The sequence below is a fragment of the Camelus dromedarius genome, chromosome 35 (genome assembly GCF_036321535.1).
Source record: "Camelus dromedarius isolate mCamDro1 chromosome 35, mCamDro1.pat, whole genome shotgun sequence".
In the NCBI taxonomy this organism is placed as follows: domain Eukaryota; kingdom Metazoa; phylum Chordata; class Mammalia; order Artiodactyla; family Camelidae; genus Camelus; species Camelus dromedarius.
The window spans coordinates 55,916-74,132 of NC_087470.1; the positions used below are offsets into that span (position 1 = coordinate 55,916).

Here is an 18,217-nt window from a genome sequence, read left to right on the forward strand (position 1 = left end):
TGATGCCTCGTGCTCTAGTATGCAATTAAACTTTGTTACCTCTTCCATTAAATGGAAATCAGAGAGCTGGATTTGGCCTTTTTAAAATTCTCATTATATGTAATAGCACAGATGAAGCGACAAAGCACAATTATTTTTGAGATATCTTTAAGGTACTACTGCCAAAAGTCTTCAACGGATTCTTCTGCCCCTGCATGGTGCAGTTTTGTCCGTATTTTATGTGCTGAAGAAGGAGTAGCAGTGATCTGTTGAAGGAGCACAGGCAGACTGTCTCAATAAGCTTGTTCCTATAGATTTGGTTTAGATCAATACATTAATTAAAGAAACAAAGAGGGGGAAATGCTTAGCTACTAAGTAGTAAACACTTGTTTTATAAAACTCCGTAAAGATCCAGTAGAACATTAAAAAAATAATAAATGCTAACTTTCCACATATGACATCACCAGAAAAGCTTCTTGTAATTACAGAACCATGTATTACTGTCAACAAAATAAAAGAGAACCCCACAACAGCTGCCACCTCCTGAAGAGTGTCCTCATTTTGTTCCACCCTCATTCACACTGCAGGTGCCACCCAACATAATGAAATTCATTTACTGTGCTCGTAGTTAAGGTACATCGTAGTTAGTCAAATAAAAATGACATATATGACATTAAAAGTTTCAGATACTACAAGGCTTAGAGCATCTTGTAATAGGTTTATGCTTCATTTTTCTATGTGTATGCATATGCTAATAAATATGACTTCCTTTTCTAAAAAGATAGGGATAATGTAATTACAGATAATGAATCAAAGAATCACAAAGTGCCTTGATATAATTTGAATAAAGTCCAAGTTGGCAGAGCATTTCTGCTCGACAGTCTTGTGTCAGAGCTCTTGCATTTTAGACATGCCCAGAGAATCTACATTTTTTTAATATGTAAAGGGATTTTAAATAGAAGTTAAAATAGAACTAAATGTCTGGCCAGCATGGACCATGGTAGGAGATGCTGCAGGAATTATACTACATTTTATGATTTCCCAGGAGGCAATAAGAAGTTTAATTGATAAAATTTTCAAGGTTTTACATAAAAGGTAGAATATAAAGTCCAACAATATTCATCTAATTTTTCCTTCTTTCTTTTTATTCCAAGCTATTTTATGGGAAAATAAATGAGTAGAACTCAGTGAAACATTGGGAGAACAGTCTCTTAGATAAATGAATTCCTTAGTTAATTCATTTCTTCTTTTCAACAATTTACTTTTCAGTGGTCCAGATGGAATTCTAAACGGAAGAGCGAGCTGTTTTTCCTCATCCTCACGGTCCAAGTCGTGGGACACAGTGCGGTTCTTACTGAAGTGCACACGTATTGCAATTAAAGGCATTTCGTGTTCCCTTTGATGAAGTTTTCTTTCTCCCTGGTTTCCTGCTTTATCTGTCATTTGTCCAGTATCAGGGTGATCAGCCAGAGGAGAGAAGGATGCACAGTTAGCTGTTCTTGTGTGTCTTCGTCTTTATATATACTCAGTGATTAGCTCGCATATTGCCTGGCAAGTACTCTTTAAGCCTCTCGTGTCTATGTGCCATTCTTCCTGTTGGGGTATGTGTCCTCTTGGGACTCCACGATCAGGCCTGGCAACTCTCTGAACAGATGCCTGGATCAGGGGCATACACATGGGGTGGGAAGGTGGGGATGAGGCCCAGTGCTTAATAACTGCCCAGGAGACTAGGCTGGGCGGTGTGGCAGAGCGCGCCTACCCTCGGCGTTGACCAGCAGGGGGCCCCTCGCTACACGGAGGGTTCCAACACCTCTTGCTTCTGTTTGGAAATGAATTGATCTTCCTTTACAGACAGGTATACTTCTTCGTGAGGATCACAGTAGTAGAACTTTCGGATATAAGAAATCAGAGGCTTAGGCAGTGGGACATCCGGGATGTGATCCTTCCGGATGAGCTGTCGGATTCAGAATAGGCAAAGGTGCGGAAGGGATTTGACATTGCTGAATCGGGACACTGGACAGAGCAGCTGTCCTGGAGTTGGTGGCAGTCTTGGAACCCTGGATCTCAAGATATAGAGAAACTTCCATTCTTGGGGTGCATGATGGCTCTCTTAATGAACTCCACTACTGACTGACAGTGACCCTCAAATTTGGGATGATACCACAGGCTGAAGGTTCCTCTGCAGTGCTCCCTCCATTCTAGTGTGGGGGGCGGTACCCTGTGATTGGAAACTGAGACTCAGGATACAACGAGGATCAGAGCTGTCTCCTACCGGGAAAGAAGCAACAGGCTTGCCTTTCAGCTTCATCTCTGCATCTTCCCAATTCATCGGCCCCCAATACCAACACTTCTCCAGCTCTCGAAGTCTGGCTGCAAAGCTGGTCCAGTCGGGCTGATAGAGGGGACACTGGAGGTGTGGCCAGGGCTGGCTGTGCAGGGATTCGGCTACTCAGATGGGAGCAGTCCAGGGAAATGCATCTAGGAGACTGAGGCTTCTTCGTGGAGGAGGAGGGGGAGTTGGAGGGTGTGGAGAGGTCATGCCCCGCTGAGGGATGTCCACGTCCACAAGTGACAATGTTTCACCTGTGAACAGGGGGCTGAACGAGACTGGAGAAAAGGCACTTTGAGTTCTTGTCAACCTGGGTTTCCTCTCCTAACCCAGCTCACGGCCCCCAGAGCCTCGCATGTCTGTCATGCTCGCAGCTGAAGCAGCCTGCTCTCCAGAAGGCCTCTTGCCGGCCGGAGCATCACCGCCAGAGTCACCATTGAAGCTCTTTGAGCGAAAGAGGCAACTGGGGCGGATTTTGAGCGAGCCCTTCGGAGAAGGGCCCGCGAGTGGCCGGGGGGCCCAGGAGGAGGCGGGGGCGGGGGAGGTTGCAGCTGCTGCTCCCTTTACTAGAGCGCCCTGGGGGACCAAGTCCTGCATCGGGAAGGCAATCCAGGGCCTGGGGGCTGCGGCGGAAGCCGGCCGCCCCCTCCTCCCCTCCGAGGCCCGGGCTGCTGAGCTCCTGGGCCTCCGACTCCAGGCCCTCCAGGCTCAGCAGCGCGTCGCTCGTTTCTGGGCTGCGGAGGGGGAGCTGCGGGGGGCGGGGGCACGGGCAGCAGCCCCCGCCGACCGTCTTGACGCCTGGCCCCGCCGGCTGCCCGAGCCCCAGAGCCGCCAGCTGCGCCTCCAGTCCAGCCGCCGGCCCGCAGGTCCGCTCGAGAGCCCACCCCGGCGGCGGGGCCTGGGGTCCAAGGCGCAGCGGTGCCGGGGACACGGCAGTTCCGAGGGTCCCCGATCCCGGGCCGCCGCCGCGCCCTCGTCCTCCTCCGGCGGCGGAGCCGCGTTGCGGAGCACCGTCAGCTGCGGCGGCCGGGAGCCCCGCGGCGCGGGCCGCGCGAGAAAGGGTGGCTGCGGGGGCGGCGGCGGGCCTGGCTCGGGGGCGCCTCCCCGTAACCGGTACGGAGCGGCCGCCGCCTCCGCCTCGCCATCCCTGAGCTCGGCCCCCTGCATCCACGAGAGGGAGCGGGGGCGGGGGGGCGGCGGGGAGCCGGGCTGGGGTGGGGACGAGCCCGGCCCCGCCCGAGCCCCACCAGATCCCCGCCCGCCGCGGCCCCGCAGCGACAGCGTTAAGGGCCGCGCTGGGAACCCCGATCTCAGGCCGCCGCCGCAGCCGCCCATCACCTAACTTTTCAGCCTGCAATTGTTATCATCACAAACAGAAGGATGAAAGGATAAGAATCCAATGGAAGTTTTAAAAGGGCCTCTTTATAGTTTCAGTATATACACACACAACGATTTGGAAGATGTTAATATATTAGAATGCTCTCGATTAACTTGTAAAACATTAGTAGTGGAACAATTTTCACTTGTAGGTTTGACGCTCAGTTAAGTCAAGAAACTTTATGCATACACACCACACAAATGTATACTCACATAATGTTTTAAATACTGCTTTTGAATGACTAAAGTCAACTGCTTAAGATTTCGGCCGTCTAGATTGCTTTAGGTGTCGTCTCGTCTGGACGTCACTGTATTCTGTAGTATCACTGCCATTTCACACATCACAGAACAGTATAAGGGACTCGAACTACATTATGATCATTTTCAATATCTCAAGAATTAATATATCACCAGCACTAGTATCTCTTACTACACAGAAAATGTATAATTTGAACTAAAATTTATTTCTTTATCATTATCTTATTTATATTACCCAAACAGAATGCCTTACATAAATGTTCATACCCTCAAGTTTACCAACTCGTGTATTCTCAAAGCATCTAATCTTTTTTAAAGTAAATGTATACTGATTCACTCTCTTTTTCACATTCTGGATGATCAAAGTAGTATTCTTTGCCTCAGCTTCTACTTATCTAATTAATTTACACAATAATGTGTAGAAGTCCTCATTAACAAACTCTGTATCAATTACATGAGCCCTCCAACATTAAGATGTCAAGAATTCTACGTGGTAAGAAATAAGTCAAAAATGTTATCATCAAGACTATGCAATTAACTTCCCTGGCTTCCTTGTAACACATGAAATATGCCAAACTCTTCCCTTCTTAGGGCCTTCTTGTATTCTGTTGCCTTTGCCTGGAATGAGCTTCTGCTCAACCCTTTTAGTGACTGGATCCTTGTCATCAATCAGCTTTCAGTTTAGTCAGTATCTCTTCTTGGTGCGGCCACCCCCAAGGCAGCTAGCTAGGTTTCAAAACTTCCTGCAACAGAGCATTTTCTCCATAGCACCGTGATAATAGCATTTTAGAATGACTATGTATGTGCTGGCATACCTACCTGTTGGCTACCTCCCTGACTACAAGGTGAGCTCTAAGCGGACAGGAACTTGGTCTGTTGTGCTCATCACTTTATAACCAGCTTCCAGTGTGATGCCTCACTTACAGCAAATATTGAGTGAATGTTGTTAAATATACAACTAAACAACAATTTTCTAACTAATCTTGCCAACCCCATTACCATTCTTACTGCCTAATTATTTTCTGCCTTTCTAGGAACATTCCCAGAAAAAGCTTTGTTCATACTGTTGCTCCCTAACTCCTCTCTAATTATCCAAAATGGATCCAGCCCTCAAGAAGACTCAGTTTCATCCTCACTTTCTCTTTGAGACCATCCCTGAGTATTTTGACACATACTCTCCTTTCTTGGATTTCCAAAAACAACTATTATTACTATTGTTTATAACCATTGTGGGTAATTATTTTGTTAGGTGTTTTGCCATCTAGTCTCAATCCTTTGGGGCTAGAGCTATGTCTTATCTTTTCTTTTTTTTTTTTTTTTTCCTTCTGAGTGCCAGGCATTGTGCCTGACAAACTATAGGGGGTCCAAGATGTTGGGTGTTTGGCTGATATAATGATAATCAAACAAACTATCCCTTGGAAGCTCTAAAGCCTGTTGGAGGAAAGAGCCATCTCTCTCCATGTGCCTTCCCAGTACCATTCAAACTGGCCTCGTGCCTGGCGTTTTGCTGGCCAGCGAATGTGGACGGCTGGGCATTTTTCTGGGCATTTTTCAGAGCCTCTTAGGACGCTGCTGCTGAAGAGCCTAAGCTGCATAGTGCTCAGGAGGAGAGCTAGGTCAGAGAGCTCCCAGTCCCAACCATGCTGCCTTCCAGTCACTGGCTTCCTGGTCACTCAAAACCAGCCTACAATTGCAAACCAAATACCGTGCTGGGGAGGGTGGGTGGAGGTAGGGGTTAGGGATGGGCAGAAATCTTTATGGCCAGCACAGTGCTGTCTAAGGTAGAAGACAGCCTCCCCTCTGCACAGACAAGAGCTTCCTCTTGGCTGCACTCCAGGAGAGGAGGGGATGTGAGGTTCCTGGCATCACAAGGCATTGATTTGTGGTAGTAGCACTCTGAAAGGTGGGTCACACAGTCAGGCTCAGCTGTACCCCAGATTGATATGTGTGTTCAGAAGGGCCGACAATACTCTCTTGTGTTTCATTTAGTCTTCCTGCCTTGAGAGATATGTAGAGAGCATGATCTCTGTTGTCACACTGAGAGATTGAAAGTGAGAATGAAAGTATGAAGAGGTTAAGGGACTTATCTGAACTCATACATACAGGGAATTGGGGACAAAACACACATTTTCTGTCTCACAGCTTTATATTTTGTATCAAACATTAGCTTATGTTTGGTAACATCCAGGAGGACTAGGAAGACAGTATGGAAAAGCTAAGCATTCTGGATGGAAGGAGAGACATTGTTCCAGCCTCTGTGGTTCTTTAAGTGCATAAACTAGGTTTTAGTAAATTAACACATTTAAAAATCTGTATCAGAACACCATATAGATACATTAAGAAATCATGTCTCATGACACAGTAATTAAGTAGAGGAGTCACCTTGTCAAAGCCACCCATGAGAGACTCCATAAAGGAAGCCAGTCACAAATACACTGTCACCTGTGGGGAGTGGTGATCGATTGCAAAAAAGTGAAATTCACAAAAATCAGTTTCACCCAGGACAGGCTATTGATAACGTTACAGATGAATGCTAAATACTACACGCTGGGAGCTATCTGTCTGACTCAGTTTGGCTCTTCCTGCATTTTATTAAATTACCATCCCCATGACTTAGCTTCCTTCTTACGCACTGTTATCTTGTCCTTTGAGTATCTGACAAATGTTTCCTCATTTATCCTCATATGTGGTACGATCTTCCTCTCATCCTCTTAGATTTTTTTACTGTTACACTCTCTTATCGCTGTTCTACAGTCTTCCCAGTGCTCCTTTGTGGGTGATATCTTATATAGAGTTTTGCACGTATCTCTCTTACCTTTGATTAGCCTTTTTTTTTTTTAAATTCAGGTTTACCCAACTAGGTATTTTCTCCTTTTATTTTATTTCATTATTTTTTTTTAAATTTTAAATCCTGAATTTCCTTTTTCACGTTTTTCCATCGTTTTGTTTCCAAAAGGAAATGAAAGCATAGCTCCGTCGCCTGTACACTGTCCACGGCCCCTGGGCTGGGCTAGGTCCCGACCCCTGCCTGCCGGCTGCCTCGAGGGCATGGGGCACCCAGGGGTTCGCGTGCAACCCCCAGGACCGGCTCGAGGCCCTGTTGCCCCCTTACTGATGAGGTCCGGGTGTGGCTGGGCAGCCGCTAGGCTAGGCGCGCCGGCTGGGCAGCTCCTGGGAGATGCAGCCGTTCAGGTGCTCCACGTTCTGGCTGTGGAGCTGGATGTCGTTGTGCCCGGCGCCCTCCACCCACAAAGGCTCAGTGGCCTTGGGGCAGAGCTTGGAGAGCGCCAGCCAGGGCGAGAAGTCGGTCACCTTGTCATCCGTGCGGTGGATGATGAGCACCGGCGACGTGATCTTGGACACCGTCTCCATGCTGTGGGGCGGGACACGTTAGGCTTCCACTCCCCACCCCCGCTGAGGCCCCGCCCTTGTGTCCCCGCCCCCTGGGTCCCGCCCCGCTTCTCATTGGGGAACGCGTCAAAGCAGTAGTTCTTCCTGGTGTCGGGGAAGGCGATGCGCATGCCCCAAGTGCAGCACCACCGCGGCGCACTCAGAGCGCGAAGGCAGGTCCACGGTGGGCACCGTGCGGATGCTCTGCCCCTACAGGACGATGCTGTCCCGGCTGATGCCGTACCTGGCAGCGGTGGGGGCAGGATCAGCCGCGACGCAGCGCGCACACACCCCTCCCACTGCCCGCCCTCCCGGGCCAGTCCCCCACTCTCATAGCATAGGCTCGGTCCCAGTGATCCTCCTCTGACCCCCCAACACCGAGGCGGTCGGACCAGTACGGGAGGTAGAACCCAGACAGGTGTGATGGGAGCAGCCCCAATCTGCCGTTTCTTGCAGTATCTACTTGGTCACACCTGGGCAGTGCACCTGTAAGCGCCCCACCCGCTCCTCCCTGGTCATCCAGCTATCCCCACTCGTACACACGCCTGACCAGGGCCACATGCAGAATCTGCTTGGGGCCTTCCTGTCCCCGCTGTTCTGAACTGGACAGCCCTTCCTTGCCGCACTGGAAGGGGGCGTGTCTTCCAGCAGCCCTCACCCCCACCCTCACCCACCCCTTTGGCAAGCTGTGGGGATTGGAGGCAGCTGTGTCCTCTGATGTGTCAGTCAGTTTGCGACTCCTCAGTGTCCCCTGTACTCAGTTAGGTTAGTATAACACAGGTGAGCTGGAACAGTGGCTCCTGAGGGGAAAATGGGTGGCCACCACCTCCTTCTCTGGGCTCCTTCACTACTTAGTGGCCAGGTCCTGGGCCCCACCTGCCACCCCAAGCTCCCCTGGCCCCACACCAGCACGGCTGATCCAGCTTCACATCACCACGTGCCCCTTCCTGGCCACAAGAGGACCACTCACCACCCTCCAGTGCAGGAGGCCTCTGTGGCCTTCCTCCCACACAACCACGACCCTGATCCCTGAGGAGCCTTTCCTCCCAGTGGCCAGAGAAGGGCTGTATCTCACCTGGGCAGCCAGACTCCATCTCCCTGTCCACCCAGGGGCCATCTGCACTGTTCCTGTCCTCTGGCCCCAATCCCCAGACATACCTCCAGGCTTCGGGGATGCCATTTGGCCTCGTGCCCACTACCCTGGCCTCTCCTCCCCGGCCAGCAGCAACCTGGCCATCTCCACCTGAACAAACGCGGCAGGTGCCGGATGGTGCGGTTCTTCCAAGCCTCCCCAGCCCCGGTTCACGGCCTGGGCCCAAGCCTCCCACTCTCCTGCTGATTCTCAGCTCTTGGGGCTGAGGGACTAGGTCTCTGGAGGTCAAGGCTGGCAGCAGGATAGACAGATAGAACTCAGAACTCTCAACCCCATGTGGGGTGTGATTCTGCAGTGACACCCCCCCCAAATAGCAGGGACAGGCTGAGGCACCCGAGGTTGGACACAAACCTGCACCATGCCACCCAGCACAAGTCCCAGTGTAAGGGGACCCCACTCGCAGGGCCTGCATCAGGAACTGCTGGGGCATCACCATGGCAACCAGGGCCCACACCTCCCAAGGGCAGGCGGGCTTTGGTCCCGGTAGGAGCTGGTAACCCCGGCCGGCCAGGCAGGGTGGAGACAAGGCAGCCAGCCCTGAGCAGGCAGAGGGCGCAGTCTCCAGGAGAGTGGGGCTGGGTGCGTCTCCCTCTAGAGCATCCCGGGGCGCAGGGCCACACCCTGCACACGCTGGTTGAGATGGAGCCGCTGTGCTTCGGTGAGCGAGCACAAAGGTGAAAGAGGGCTGCCAGGGTCTGGATGACCTGGGCTGTGGGGTCCAGGGAAGGAGGTGTATGCTAGACCACAATGGCCCTGTCTGAGTCAGGCCCGCTGGTTTGTGCTGGACACCATGCCCGGGGAGGACCCAGCCTCTGCTCGCTGAGCTCTCCCCAGCCACCAGGACTATGATGGGTACCAAGCTGCCCAAGGGGTCCTTCCAGGCCCAGAGGATCCCTGCCCTCAGGATGAGACCACGATCCATTACCAGCACCTGATGCAGAGGCCCTGCCCCACCTGCCCCATCCCCAGGGGCTAATGCAGCCTGGTGGGGGTGGGGCTGAGCCCTTTCACACAGGCCTCACACACCACCTCCTGGGCTGGGAGGGACCCATGTCCTCCATCCTTCTCCTTCCAGGTGGATCCTCCACTCCCATGGGGATCAGTGCCAGGCCCTGTCCCCGCTCCCATGCAGGCAAGGGGCTCCCAGGAGGGGCCAGCCCCAGGGAGGCTTGAGGCTTACCCACCCACCTCCTGGCCCTTGCCTGTCACCACGCAGAGAACACACAGGCCAGGCCTTGCCCTGTGGCCCAGAGTGGCCGCAAACAGGCTCGCTCTCCTACATGCCCACCCTCCTGGGCTTCCTTCCTCCCCAGGGAAGCCGGCCTGAGTGCCTGGAGGGGGTGCCTTGCAAACACCTGGTTTCACCTGGTCTGATCACCTTTGAGGTGATGCCCATCCCCTCCCCCATCCCACTGTAGCGCAGAGCTCACCTGGTGCACAGGGCTTGCCAGGCAGCAGAGATGTCAGCATAGAGGTTCATCTCATCTCAGAGGGCTGGCCCGAGCTCACACTATAACCAGAGTTGTCCTAGGAGGTCTGTTTTGTTTTCTGGGGGGAGGTAATTAGGTTAATTTATTTATGTATTATTTTATTTAATGGAGGGACTGGGGATTGAACCCAGGACCTTGTGCACGCTAAGCATGCACTCTACCACTGAGCTACACCCACACCACAATTTACTTCCTAATATTCCATTTACTTCCTAGTACTCCATATCCAAATCAAACAGCATATTGTAAGAGAAGTCTTACCGCTTGGCAACTTGCAGGTTAACCGTTCCCATGTTGACGACTGCAGAATAAAATAAAATTCTGACCCTATTGGGAGTCACGTGACAAGCCTTGCGTCTCTAAGGCAACACTGGATTCTACATGCTAAATTCCGATACTTGTGACACAAGTCAAAATTCTCAGATGGGCAGGAAAAAAGACTACACCTCAAAGTGTGCTTTGTTGCAAAAAACAAGACAGAAATGAAAATTATATTTATCTTTATTGAAGTATAAACACAAACATGACAAATTTTTTTGAAAAAGATTTTTAAAAATCAAAACATTTCAACCTAAAAAAGCCCATTTCTATATGGGCACAACACCTCCAGTTCACACTTTATAAATAGCCTATGTGTAGAAAAGCTATTGTTCTATGAGGAATATACGCTTTCCTGACTCAATAAAGGTGGAAAATAGAGTTTAAGTAAAAAAAAAAAAAAGCCCAGCAAATTTACAGACACCCCCCACACTTCCACACTCCTATTTGAAACAAGTCTTCCATAGCAAGGAAGTCTCTATATAGACCTGTGTCACCAAGGCAAAAAATAAAACAAAAACTATTCTTTGTCCCTTTTCAAATATGATATAAAAAATCATCTGTGAAAATGTCCATACCCTGTTAAGGTGCAAAGAAAGTAGTGAGCCATTTGGTTGTGCGTGCATTGGGATATTTCAATATAAACAGAAGATTAACAAACTGAGTTTTGGAGGAGGGTGTAGCTCAGTGGGAGAGCGTGTGCTTAGCATGCACGAGGTCCTGGGTTCAATCCCCAGAGCCTCCATTAAGTAAACAAATGAACAAACATAATTACCTCTTCCTCCCAAGAAAGAAACAGACTAACTAAATAAACTGAGTTCTTTTCAGGCAGGAAGCACTGAGTAATCACATCTGAACACCAGACATAAGGCGGCCTTGCCTGAAGTGAAGCACATGGTTACTTCCTCCCCTGACATCTCTGTTTTCCCCCCAGATAGTTGGAGAATCACGGACCGCAGTTAACAGGGGCGAGTGTAGACTCCAGGCACTAGTGATCCCCAGTGGGGTTGGTGTACGTGGTGGACCCGCATGAGGGTAAGTTGTCACTGACAGTATGCAGTGACAGCAGAAAACAAAATAAATTTAGTTTATTTCATATTACTGTAAAATTCTCAACAGCTGTCCAGTCTCTGCGTTGCCTGCACCAGGCTGGACGGTGCCCACAGCCCCACCGGGGACGTGACATCGTCTGGTCACCACGCTGGTGTTTTCAGCATTGTGACTGTGTGATGAGGAGACAGAAGTTGGGCAGAAGCCATAGCCGGGGCAGCAGCTGCAGAACCAGTGTTCATGTCCCTGAGGGAGTGAAAAAAAGGAAATAACTAAGTCACCACTAACCAGTGTGTGCCCTCTTCTCTGCTCACTTCTTCCCAGAAGGACGGCTTTGTTATCTGGCAGCTGTCACTCCTGGGGCTTTTACGGCGTTACTAGGGGTGATGGTTCAGGTGCTGGGGTTGTGGGGCTGGGGCACCATAAGATGGGTTCTCCCTCAAGAAAGGAAGAGATGGGAAGGAGGTTAGAGTGGTGAGGGGTCCTGGGGCTGAGTCTAAAGAGATGAGTGGGGTTGCGGTGAGAGCGAGTCTTTTAGAGAAGTTATGTCCTCTTTTATGGAATCTCTCTGTGGAGAGAGTTGCTCTTGGCCACTGTTCCTTCATCCACGACCACATGCCTCCCTGTTAGGATGTACTTTCGGCTACTGTAAATTTCTATTAGTTCCAATTATCTTTTTTTAGACAAAGTGCAAGCACCTTGTCTTTAACTTTCAAGGAAGCTGTTATTTCACACCAGAGGAAGCTGGCAACTTTATGTGAAACACATGTGGAGCCCCCAACAGTCACCAGTTAGTGATCGCAGTGCAAAACAATTGACACAAGGAGGTAAATGCGTTCCTGTGTCTGAAGGAAGATAAAGCAAAGTGAAACAGCAAGAATAAAATTATGCGGTTTGAAGTCAAAACGGTAATTTCTTGAAGCTTAAACAAATAATTCATTTAAAATAATTCCACTTCCCATAAAAGTAAAAAACCTCTGAAAATTGAGGTTGAGAAATTTGGAAGGAGACTGTGGGCCACAGGGAAAAAGGCTGTGCAGTGAAGAGCATTCATAAGGCACCAGGATTTTCATCACCTCCCCACAGCAGTAACTCCAGAGGGACTATTTGTGCAAAGGCAAATTTGGAGACTAATTACAGTTTTTGGAGATAACACGGTAGAAGCATGCTCTGTCGGAAATGAAAGAATATATATGTAGATTAATCAGTCAAAATTCCTCATTTTACAAAAGAGAAAACCAAGCTATTCATTATTAGAAGTGCATCCGTCTTGGAAGAACACTTAATTCTACTTTCTTTGTTCTTAATCTTTACTAGTTGTTCCTGCCATAAAATTTTGACACATATTCCTTCTGTTCTAGAATATTTTACTTAGGGTTACAGAGACAAGGTCCTACAGAGAATAAAAATTATTCTTCAGAAAATCTGCCCCGCTCCCAAACTTCTCAATGTAAAATGGTCTCAGATTGGGGGAAAATGTTAAATTTAGAAAAATATCTAATTTTTCATTTGAATAAAGCTCTCAAGCTGTTTTTTCAGACTATTGTATTATAAAATAATTTATAAAGTTTTTTTTTCTGATTCAAAAACATTATATACCTAAAAGTTTTGGAAAAGAGTAAAAGCTTATGAAGAGAAGTAATAGAAAACCATTTAGCATCCAACAATATGTTTTGGTGATGTTTCTTCAAATTGTTATTACGTTTACTGGAATAATTTTCAATAGACAGGTTTGTAACCTACTCTATCATTTAAACGTTATTTTAGGACTTTTTTCTATGCTGTTTAATGTTCCATTTACTTCAATAGCTGCATAAAATTTGATCATATGGCTATACCTCTGTGTGCGTGTGACCTCCACCACCATCATTTATTCCACTGATTTGTCATGATGTATATAAATAATTGGTTTTAAACATTTTTACATGAAATCTTCTCCCTAAATTTTAAGGAATTATTTCCTTAGGAGATATGCCTAGAAGTGCTTAAAATGTACTAATATATTCAAGGTAATTTTGTTTTCTAAAAACCTTTGATCAATTTATAATCTGCCACCAGTGTGTGAGGCTCCTGCCTCATTTCAGGTCTGCCAGCAATGAGTTTTTGTTTTTGTTTTTGTTCTCTCTCTCTCTCTCTCTCTTTTTTTTTTTTTTTTTTTTTAATGGTCTTACTATGTCTACATGTCATAGATTTAGAGAAAAAAAAAAAACAACCTGGACAGATTTATTCCACTGAAATCGGCTCCAGATAACTATTATATTTAGTTAGAATAGCTATTCTGAGAATAATCCTTCACAAAGAAATTATCCATTTCGGTTATTTTACACCACAAAGTATTTTGTATACCACCGGCAAGCCTAAAAAGTCAAGTCCGTTGGTTTTTGCGAACTTGAAACACAATGGATCCAATAGATACACTGTTAATAAATGACAGCTCTGGCCCAGACCAAAAAGTGTTGATTTAAGTCCAAATGAACTGAAATACAGAAATAGCCAGACTGTGGGGAGAAAGAGGAAACGTTTCCTCCAACCTCCGCCAGCGCATTTTCTGAACAGGCCGCTTTTCTTGGGCGTCTACCCTCCATTCCTTCCTGCATCCTTTCGGCACATCTCGAGCGGCCCCTCCCGCTCTGGGGAGGGATGCCAAATTCTGCGTAAGTCTGCGAACAGCCTTGGGCCCTGTGACTGGCTGTCTGCTTGGCCCACGAGGACCCTCCTTCATCTCGAGGACCCGCCTTCATCTCAGGGACCTAGGTCCTGAGGGCAAGGCGTTCACTTCCCGTGCTGGTGTGAATGATGTCCTAGCAGGAAGTCCTTCTGTAGGACAACTCCCAGGACAGGCTCTCTGGGGTTGGCAGGAAGCACACACTGAAGCCCCGCCTGAGAACCATGCTAGGAGGAGCTGTCTGTTCAAAGTGGTGACCTTTCCCATCCCACACTTTGCAGATGACCAGGCCCCAAGAGAGCAGAGGGGAGCAGGTGCCAGAGGACAGCCTCGGGCCCAGGGCCAGTGGCTCCTGTCACCAAGAGCACAGCTTCCCTCCCACCAGGAGCTGTGGAGGGGCCTCCAGAACTGGGGGGAATGCAGGCACCCTCTTCTCACCTTAGGAACTCACAGAGTGGGAAATCACGCCTTCGGTGAATTCCTGGTTTGCAGTTAAACCCTCAAGCTGGGCATCTGCCTGGTGGCGAGCTAATGGGATCCGAAGTCCAAATGTCCAGGCTGGACCCCCAGCTGCCTGGGTGGCTGCGCGGGGTACCCGGTCCCGGCTGCACTTCAGGCCGCTGCTTTCGGCCTGCACAGAAGTTTGAGGCTGGGGCACGGGGGACAGGTGGGTTCTGGGCTCCTGGCTACCGCAAAGGGCAACGACACCCTCCCCCTCCCTCGGTGCTGGTATGGGGGAAGGGTGGGAGGTACAGGAGCCGGAGGGGCGGCCTTTTCCTGTTTGGCCCTCGGGGGCCGCCCCCGCCCCCTCCGTCCAGGCCGGTGCCCGCCTACCTCGTGCCACCCAGCGCCCCACGGCTGCGGCTCTGCGCCCCCTCTGCATGCACAGTGAGGAGCCCAGGCCTGGCCCGCGCCTGCAGAGCCACAGCCTGTATGAGGGGATCCGCCTCCTCTTCTGTCCAATGGGACAGGACCTGATTCCTCCCGGGGGATCCTACCTTGTCCGGATGGCCACCTGGTGAGTCTGTCCATCCCTCCACGGAATCTGGCTCTGGTTGTAGCCCAGCCACCCGGGGTCCGAGTTGCCGTCACGAAAGAGAACCCAGAATACCGTCGGGCGGCGCCACCTCTTTCGCTGCCGGAATCCCGACTCCCGGTCGGCCGGAGCCACCAGTCCAGCGGCACAAGGGGCCGGCGTGATTGTATCTCGCTGGGGCCTCCAGAAATGTTACAGAAATGACAGGCCAGCCAAGAAACAAGCACCACTCGGAGGGTTGGAGTACTCAGATGTATTATGCCAGCGGGCTCAGAGGGGCTTCTGCTCCGAAGCTCTGAGCAACTCCAAGACGTGCACATGAGGTTTTATTGGGTAAAGTACAAGCTTGGGGTATTCGGCCAATAGGCAAGGAACAGCTTTAGCAGCATTATCATCACAAAGTGGAGGCGGGGAGGCAGCACACCAACATTCCAAAGCCAGATATGTATCTTTGAAAATCCAGCTGGCTAGCAAAAAACATGAACAGCAAACCAACACTAATTAACCTAGATTTACAAGTTAGTCTAGCAGAACTCAGATCAGTATTCCAATACTTAGATTTGTGAGTTATCTTGTTAGCCCAGCCCAGCCTCTCCTTCACATTCCTAGACTTGTGAGCTATCTAGTTAGACAAGCCCAGTTTTTCCTTCACAGGGAGAAGGTGAACTCCTTGACCTCCCACTTCACCGTCTTGACCTCCTCTGATCTGTTTTCTTTTTCTTCGTGCTACTTTGTTTACAGTAATGGAACTTAGGAAATTCCTCTCAGATTGTCTGTTTCTCCTAAATAACACCAATTTTTTTCCAGGTCAGTTAGACAAGCTGTCTCTTCCTGAGTCCCCAGATTCTAACCTGAATCCTTAAAGAAAATCTCTCTGTGCAGTTTGTATTTAAGTCCCTACAACTTGCCCAGTTGCTTTGTCTGCAGTCCCTTTGGCATCACCCACATTATAAAATTGTATTTTCCTAATAATTCTTTTTGCAAAATCAAAAAGGGGTTTGCTCTTTGTGGGTTTTTAATTCAGTCATTCAATTCACTGTCTTATATAAATGAGCTAATAGAAGTATATTGATGTTTGGCCATATAAGCATTTCTCTCTTTAGGGTTTCACCAAATGTCACAACTTGCTGGTCTCTGTGCCATGATGTCTATGTATCTCACACTCACTAGGGAACTGACCTTCATCACCTCCACACATGCTGTGTGTCTTACATCAGTTTCCTGCCCTCTCTGTTTGTTGTCTCTTCCAAAAGGATGTTAGTATAAGAATTAGGGGTGCCATTGGACTTTCTCTGAGCCAACCAACTGCTTTTTAGCTTATGAAAATTCATGGCTCTGTTTCCTTGGGACCTGCTAAACTTCACTTATTGATGCAGGGTAGACCAGTAGCCAATATCTACAACGATCTTGGCACAACAAAGCGGGCAACGTCAGAACCACCTGATAGCTCATAAAATGTATTCTCAGAAGGAGCACGCATTGAGATGTCTGGTTTTCTTTAGATAACAAGCAATCTTTCATTGTTCCAACTACCTGGTCTTTGTTGTAAAGCTCCTATATACCCTAGCTCCTCCCCTACCTCTCCGGAGCAGTCCCTCAGAGCGATCTGAGAGGCTGTCATCCTGGCTCGAGTCCTCCTGCCAAATAAAACATAACTCTTAACTTTTAGGCTGTGTGTTTCTTTCAGTCGACACTACAAATATTTCTTGGTCCCAAACTGCTGCTTGGCCCAGCCTGAGGTCTTGTGAGGATGGACTCATTAGGAGAGGGGATACTTTGACAGTAATACAATCTAACCCAGTTGCCCTCTTGATAAAAATATTTGCTTTTCTTGCCACGCATAAGAGCTACTCTCAGCCCCTTCTTCAAAGAGGTAATCCCCAAGCCCCAGCTCTAGGATTTGTGATCATCTTAACACTGTCTCTACGCAGATCTTCCTTTTCTGTAAACCTCTTTATTATAAAGACAATTTTTCTGCTTTGCTCACATACACAAAAAAGCAAAAGTTGCACAAACCCAGAAAACCATAATGAACGCTCCCTTTCACAAAGAAACAGTGGGGGCACAGGGCCATCCCTGGGACAGAGCAAGTCTGTAATCTTTTTGGGAAAACATGCAGGCCCTGCCCTGAGGGTGGGTACCACTCCCTCCCTGGGAGGGGCTCCTAAACCCCTGGTTCTCTAGGACTCATGACTCCATCTTCTGAAAGATACTCTTCTCCTCAACCACAGATGAGAAAACATTGAAGAATATGCTATTTTGGGCAAATGTAGATGTTTAACCTGCTTCCTGTTTATAGAAGTTGGGGGAATGGCCATCAAAAAGCTGTTTTAAGTCTTGAACAAGCAGCCTCTTGTAGTTCAAGTGATTCTTTTGAAAGTGATAACTTCTCCAAAAATTGGTTGAATTTTTATATGTGAGTCAAGTCAGTTCTGTATGTCAACACCTCACTCACAAATCTTTACAAGATGTGACCCTACATTTTTCAACTTATAGATAGTTCCTTATATTGCTTTTCTAACTCTGGGTGATTATGTTTATTATTTATTTATTTATTTATTTATTTATTTATTTATTTATTTATTTATTTATTTATTTATTTTTCAGTCACCATCCCCCTTTGATACCTTGTAACTAAAACCCTGAAGTATGGAGTCTTGTTTTAAAGGCCCTTGTATACAAGGGCAGGCATGCCTCTCCCTCAGTCCTCGCTTCTGAGCTGGCTGCCTGGGGGTCACTGGTATTTACTGTGGGAGCCCATGATTGGGTTAACAAATTGGAACAGACCCCAACTGCTTGTTTCCTTTAAGAAGAACAAATGTGCTTAGTAACTGCTTTGTAAGCAGGTGCCTGTGCATTCGCACTCCTGTCTCCTTGCCTTAAAAAGCAGAGACAACGCCTTGCTTTCATAGTTGAGGTTTTAGCTAGCGCTCTGCTTGTTGCAAAACAATGACCCAGGCCCTCAGCTATAAACGCTGGGCGTGCCTGCTGTTAGATAGTCTATTATCCCCCAGACAAGGAACTGGCTGGGCTGGTGGTCTGCTCTGTAAGTAACATATCTAAGGAATGTATCTTGTTCCCCTCTCCCCATGACTTCCCTAAAGATAAACTAAGCCTTTGTACTCATTGTGACTTCTACAATGAGTCTTTCCTGTCTTTCGATCCCATCCTG

General features: G+C 48.4%; 1 protein-coding gene, 1 long non-coding RNA gene and 1 pseudogene across 2 annotated transcripts; all 3 read right to left on the minus strand.

The window, feature by feature from the left end:
- Positions 1–1,118: 1,118 nt before the first annotated feature.
- Positions 1,119–3,475, minus strand: LOC135319934 (suppressor of cytokine signaling 7-like; annotated as a pseudogene).
- Positions 3,476–7,090: 3,615 nt separating this feature from the next.
- On the minus strand, positions 7,091–10,269 carry LOC105106594 (alpha/beta hydrolase domain-containing protein 17A). Its single transcript, XM_064482394.1, is given in 6 exon segments — positions 7,091–7,316; positions 7,403–7,468; positions 7,470–7,577; positions 9,917–9,969; positions 9,972–10,013; positions 10,261–10,269. Coding segments are annotated over 6 exon segments (504 nt in total).
- Positions 10,270–10,703: 434 nt separating this feature from the next.
- Positions 10,704–15,472, minus strand: LOC135319935 (uncharacterized). Its single transcript, XR_010379006.1, has 3 exons — positions 15,008–15,472; positions 14,448–14,640; positions 10,704–11,590 (listed from the first exon to the last, which is right to left on the minus strand). It is a non-coding gene; the product is annotated as an uncharacterized LOC135319935 (long non-coding RNA).
- Between the last annotated feature and the right edge of the window lie 2,745 nt (positions 15,473–18,217).